The sequence below is a fragment of the Puma concolor genome, chromosome E1 (genome assembly GCF_028749965.1).
Source record: "Puma concolor isolate L17-30 chromosome E1, mPumCon1.1.hap2, whole genome shotgun sequence".
NCBI classification, from domain to species: Eukaryota; Metazoa; Chordata; class Mammalia; order Carnivora; family Felidae; genus Puma; species Puma concolor.
Genome location: NC_141680.1, coordinates 36,589,296 through 36,595,295, shown reverse-complemented (window position 1 = coordinate 36,595,295; position 6,000 = coordinate 36,589,296). Strand labels below are relative to the sequence as shown.

The window sequence follows — 6,000 nt, the reverse complement described above, 5'->3', positions numbered from 1 at the left end:
CAGAGAGAGAGGGAGACACAGAATCGGAAACAGGCTCCAGGCTCTGAGCCATCAGCCCAGAGCCTGACGCGGGGCTCGAACTCCCGGACCGCGAGATCGTGACCTGGCTGAAGACGGATGCTTAACCGACTGCGCCACCCAGGCGCCCCTGGGTTGTGCACTTTACACGGGCACACTTTACCGTGCTTTAACGATACCTCAATTCGAGACAGAGGGAAATGAGAAAAGAGAGGGCGACCATGGCCTCCTGGGAGAGCACACCCTCCTCCCGGGGCTTGCTTGCTTGCACGCCCACCTCGTGTGGTCTCCACGTGCCTTCTGACGCCCGGAGCAGGTGGACTGCCTCTCTGGCCCAGCCACCTTCCTCGAGGGGGAGTCCCGTTCTGCAGCAGGCTGCCACAGCACCGAATTGTTCCCTCTGCCCCCGGGACGCCAATCTGTCCGTGCACACCGACGACCCGGACCTCACTCCCTGTTTCCAGAACTCCCTGCTGGCCTGGGTCCCCTGCATCTACCTGGGGGCTGCCCTGCCCTGCTACCTCTTCCATCTGCGGCACCATCACCGAGGCTACGTTATCCTCTCCCACCTCTCCAGGCTCAAGACGGTCAGGGGGTCAGGGATCTCTCGCGGGTGGGGCTGGGACCCAGAAGGTTCTGCTCATCACGATTCTCCCCCCTCCCATCCCCCACCGTCGGTGGCTGAACGCTTTCCCAGCTACACCTGCCCCGCAGCTCAGGCCACGACAGCCTGCCAGCTGAGTCTGCGGTCAAACGAGATAGTCCCTGCTTGCGAAAGTTCAAGAAAGTTCTCTGGCAACACTCTCCCCGCCCCCAGGGCACTTCTGGCCAGTGCACCACCTAGCCACCGGGGCCAGACCCTGGGTAGGATAAAAGGACATCCTCCAGGGGCGCCTGGGTGGCTTAGCCGGTTAAGCGCCAGACTTTGGCTCAGGTCATGAACTCATAGTCCGTGGGTTCGAGCCCCGCATCGGGCTCTATGCTGACAGCTCAGAGCCTGGAGCCTGCTTCAGGTTCCGTGTCTCCCTTTCTCACTCTCTGCCCCTCCCCTGCTTGTGTGTGCTCTCTGCCTCTGTCTCTGTCTCCCTCTCAAAAATAAAAAATAAACATTAAAAAAAAAGATTAAAAAAAAGGACATCCTCCAGTGGGAACCGTCCCTACTTTTGAAGGTGGGGTTTCCACCCTGTGCCCTGTTTGTAGGCCTTGGGCGTCCTGCTGTGGTGCATCTCCTGGGCTGACCTCTTCTACGCCTTCTATGACCTGGTCCACGGCTGGGCCCCCGCCCCCATCTTCTTTGTCACCCCGTTGCTGGTGGGGGTCACCGTGGTCAGTGTGGGGCCCTGGGAGTTGATGGGGGAGGGTCTCCAGTGAGTTGTGGGACCGTGATAGGGGAGCCATGGGCTGCTTGGAGAGGGCCGGACACCTTAGCAGTGGAAAGAGGAAGGAGTGACCCCCAAAACATCTGGCCATGTGGGGTGGGGAGGACAGAGAAGGTCCAGATATCTCTGTACTCCGGCCCAGCCTTCCTTGCCCTCTCGGCACAGCGGCTGGCCACTCTGCTAATCCAGCATGAGCGGCTGCAGGGGGTAAAGTCCCCAGGAGTCCTCATCATCTTCTGGTTCCCGTGCGTGGTCTGTGCCATTGTCGCCTTCCGCTCCAAGATCCTGTCAGCCGTGGCAAAGGTAAGGGGCAAAAGGGGAACCTGCCAGGTGCAGCCCCATCTAGGGGATGGCCTCGGGGCTCAAGGTCACCGCTGGGTCCCAAGCCGCCCCTCCCCTGCTCCCAGGACCTCCCCTGCTGTTCAGTCCTTTCTACGTTGTCCCCTACTTGCTGTATCTGTGCTGGGAGGCAGACCGGGGAGCCGAGGGAGAGGGCTGGTGTCACACAAGGGAATGAGGCGGGACACGGCCATTGTGGGGCGTTCACCGGATACAGGGGGCCGTTCTGCCGCCACCGTGGGCACCGCCACGTGCAGGGTCTGCCAGGGGTCTGCCAGCGTCTGCGTATTGGACACGTGTGTGCGGACGCGCACGAGTAGTCTGTCCTACCGGGAAGTCCTGTTGTCCTGCTCTCCCCTTTTCTTCCCATCCCCCTCACTTCTCTGGTCTTCGTCTTGACCTTCCCTGCGGTGGTGGGGTGCAAGATTCCTCCGTTTCCAGGGTGGGGGGCAGTCGAACGTGGTAGTAAAAGTGCAGGCTCAGAACATTCTAGTCGCCCTCTCTGTGATCCTGGGCCAGTTGCTTCGCGATCATTTCCTCGATTGCAAACTGGATATCCCGAGATTTCCTACCCTGTGGGGAGGGTCAGACAAGGTGACTTCGGTGGGGTGCTTGGCGAGCCCTCACCGAACAGCGGCCCCCTTGTGACCTCGCCCCATCTCTCGGAAACTTCTGGGTCCTGCATCCCACCCCGAGGGAGCCTGGCACCCCAAAGGACCCCGTGGGGGGGCAGGACTGCAGGTCCAGGGTTGCCTGTGTCTGACGTCCCTCCCCACTCTCCCCTGCAGGGCAAGACCTCAGACCCCTTCCGCTTCGCCACCTTCTACATCTACTTCGCCCTGGTGCTCTTCGCTCTCATCCTGTCCTGCTTCAGGGCGCAGCCGCCATTTTTCTCCCCAAAGAATGTCGACCCTGTGAGTCTGCCGTGGAGGCCGGGTGGCCGTGGGGTTTCCACAGCCCACTCCTCAGCCCAGCCCTTACCAGCAGCTCCCGTCCCTTCCAGTTCCTTCCATCCCCAAGTCGTCCTTCCCTCCAGGAAGAAACGAGGGCCCCTGCTCCCTCTGCTCCGCTTCGGGAGGGTGGTGGGCACGCCAGAGTCTTCCTCTCCTACCCTCTCATCTTCTAGAACCCCTCCCCAGAGGTCAGCTCTGGCTTCTTCTCCCGCCTGTCTTTCTGGTGGTTCACAAAGTGAGTCAGCTCTCCCTCCGTGCTGGGCCAGAGGGAGGAGGAGAGGGGAGGTGGGGAGGAAGGGGAGCGGGCCAGAGTTGAGCCGGCTTGTTTCCCTGCCCCAAACCCTGACCCCAGAGGGCATTCGGGGCAGGCGAGGGTGAGGAAACCTGTCCATTTGGACCATTTGGACTGGGGGCTGAGTGTAGAGGCCCGGCTGGCCCAGCTCCCATCCCAGCCCTGCATCTGGGCCTGTTCACAGGAACAGGCCCCGGGAGCTAGAGGGAAACTGTAATTACTTCCGAGCTCTTCCATCTGGGATAAGCTTACAGCTTGTCATTTCCTTGGCGGCCCCTCAGTGTGGCTTGAGCAGGATAATCGTGTCTGTGACCTGGGTGACAGCTCATTAACCACACCACACTGAGGAGGCACCTGGGTCTGGGACTCCATCCACCCGCACTTGTCCTCTCCCCGGGGCCACAGTCGGTGTGAATTTCATCACCAAGGCGCGAGGGTCAACATGGCATCTGGGGAAGAGGTGGAGACGGGGTGAGTAGGGATAGGAACTTGGGATGGGAGGCAGTGACCTCCAGGCTGTTCACTGGGGCAATAAAAGAGACCCTGCCCGTGGCCACAGCCCTTCAGGGAGACTGGGGGCTCTGGAGACCCCGGTCCCTAGCTCTAGGCTGCTGAGCTCTGACCCTGCGTGGGCTTGCTGCCCGCCCCAGGATGGCCATCCTTGGCTACCGGCGCCCCCTGGAGGAGCAGGACCTCTGGTCCCTGACCGAGGAGGACCGCTCGCAGGTGGTGGTGGACAGGCTGATGGAGGCATGGAAGAAGCAGCAGAAGCAGCCAGCGCGGTGAGGCCCTCCCTGGGTTCCCACATCCCAAGTCTCCTGCGGGGGAGGCGAGTAGCCCTGACGCCGATCGCAGGGGTGGGGGTGGGGAGAAAAGCAGGTGCGGGTGGTCCTGAGGGGGGACGCCCGGGCCTGAGTGGGGCCAGCTCTCCCCAGCTCTTCTAATTCCAGGGAATAGCTGACACTTGTGTAGCACTTAGTCTGTCGCTACGTGGCCCTAAACACGTAGATTCACTCAATCTCTAACAGCCCTGCCGTGTGGGTTCTATTGTTTCCGTGTTACAAGTGGACGCTGAGGAGCGAGGGCTTAACAGGGCACGCAAGGTCCCTGAGTTGGTGGTGGCGGGGCTGGAACCCACCTGTGTCCGGACCCGCTGCTCTCACCACTGTGCTATCGTGCCCGTCCTGAAAGGTGTTTTCCAGGGACTTCCCTCAGAAGGGGAAGGGTCAGGGGAAGAAGGTTGAGGCCAGCCCCTCTTCTCAATCCCGCCTCCTCCTGTCTGGAGGAAGGGACCGAAGAAGATGATCCTTGGACTGAAGGGCCTTCCCACTGGCAGTTTCCCATCAAAGACCCAGGGACCTGTCTGGCCAATGGCCCAACCAAGAGAGCTAGAGCTCCGAGTCCTCCTTCCCTACCCATTTCTGACCCCAGGACTGAACCCCCTTCCCTCCCACCCATAATTGGGGACCCAGGACCTCCGTGCTTTTTCAGCCCAGAGCCCCTGATTGGCAGCTGGCTGGTGGAGGAGCCAGGGACTTGGACTTAGTCTGTGGTGTCTCGGCTTCCTTAGTTTGGGGCCTCGGAGAAGACATACGGGCCCCCCAGCCTGCATGCGGCACCCCCTCTCTTCCCTTCCATGCCACCTTTACCCTCTCCCTGCCCAGCTCTTCAGTGACCAGGTCACTCGCCATCTCTGCCCTTGTCTCCCTTTCCTGTCGGCATCCTCCCTGGAGCCATGCTGCGGAGGCAGGGAGAGGGCTGGAAATTGCTTGAGTTGTAGTTCTTGGGGGTAGTGGTTAAGGCCCGTGAGATAGCCTCATACGCCTGCAGACAGAGTCACTTGGGGAGTTCTCACCCGGAAGGTCATGTTGTCTATCCCTCTGCCAGTCCTAAGAGCCGAGAAAGCAGGTCCCCGCACCCCCTGCTCCTCGTCAGGCCCCACTGGTGCGTGTCTCGTGGGGCGCATGTGACCCTTCCTACCCACTTCTCCTTCCTCCCTGGACCAGACACAGGGCCGCGGTGGCATCTGGGAAGAGTGTGTCCGGTGAGGATGTGGTGCTGCTCGGGGGCCAGCCCAGGCCCCGGGAGCCATCCTTCCCGCGGGCCGTGCTGGCCACCTGTGGTTCCGGCATCTTCACGAGCATCTGCTTCAAGTTGACCCAGGACCTGCTCTCCTTCGTCAATCTGCAGCTGCTCAGGTCTGACCACACTCACTCTTGCTGCTACCCTCCTGGGTAAGGGGCGCCGGCTGGCGTCCCTGAGGTCTGAGTGCAGAGGGACACCATGGGAAAGATCCCAGACCGGGACCGAAGGGGCTCTCCCCACTTGCTGTGTGGCCTTTGGCAAGTGACAATACCCCTGTGCCAGAGTTTCCCCGATTCACATCCAGCTCATCTTCATCGCGTACGTGCTGTATGCCAGGCACCCTGGTGGGCGGATGAACAAACATCCTCTCTTCAAATCCCACCCCCACCTCCAACAATCCTACAGAGAGGTGCCCCTAATCCCATTTTACGAGAGAGAGGAAGTGGAAAAACTAAACGCAAAACGAACAAGGAAGCAGGAACTCAGAGAGGTGAAATTGCCCGAGGGCACACACAGCTGGTAAAGATGGACTGGAGTCCAGGGCTCTGAACTCCAGCCAGGGGGTCCTTGCCAGTTGATAGGCTCTGTCGTCTGTCCCATGAGTGGCCTCGACCAGGGAAAGCTCTCAAATCGGGGGGTAAGAAGGAGGGCTACCTCGCCGCTGAACCCCCCAACACCTTGTCCCTCCACGTGTGCATCTGCGTATTCTCATTCAAAAAACAGCTGTTGAGCCCCCAGTGTACCAGAATGACGCTAGATACTAGGCATGCAGAGATCTAGAAGACACGGTGGAAGACCAGTGTGGGAATCCATTAGAGCACTGTGCAGACAGAGGTAGACTCGGGTGTCTGGAAATCCTTAGGAGGGACAAGGAGGCCAGGCTGGGAAGGAGCAACAGCAGGTGCGCTTGCTTCCGGGAGGGGTCAGCAAGGTG

General features: G+C 60.6%; 1 protein-coding gene across 1 annotated transcript in view; it reads left to right on the top strand.

The window, feature by feature from the left end:
- Window positions 1-239: 239 nt before the first annotated feature.
- ABCC3 (ATP binding cassette subfamily C member 3) overlaps window positions 240-6,000 on the top strand; it is a 32,581-nt gene continuing 26,820 nt past the window's right edge. Inside the window, 7 exon segments of the mRNA XM_086685460.1 lie at window positions 240-605; window positions 1,219-1,344; window positions 1,563-1,700; window positions 2,525-2,650; window positions 2,863-2,924; window positions 3,632-3,763; window positions 4,988-5,179. Coding sequence (XP_086541586.1) covers window positions 240-605; window positions 1,219-1,344; window positions 1,563-1,700; window positions 2,525-2,650; window positions 2,863-2,924; window positions 3,632-3,763; window positions 4,988-5,179 — 1,142 coding nt within the window.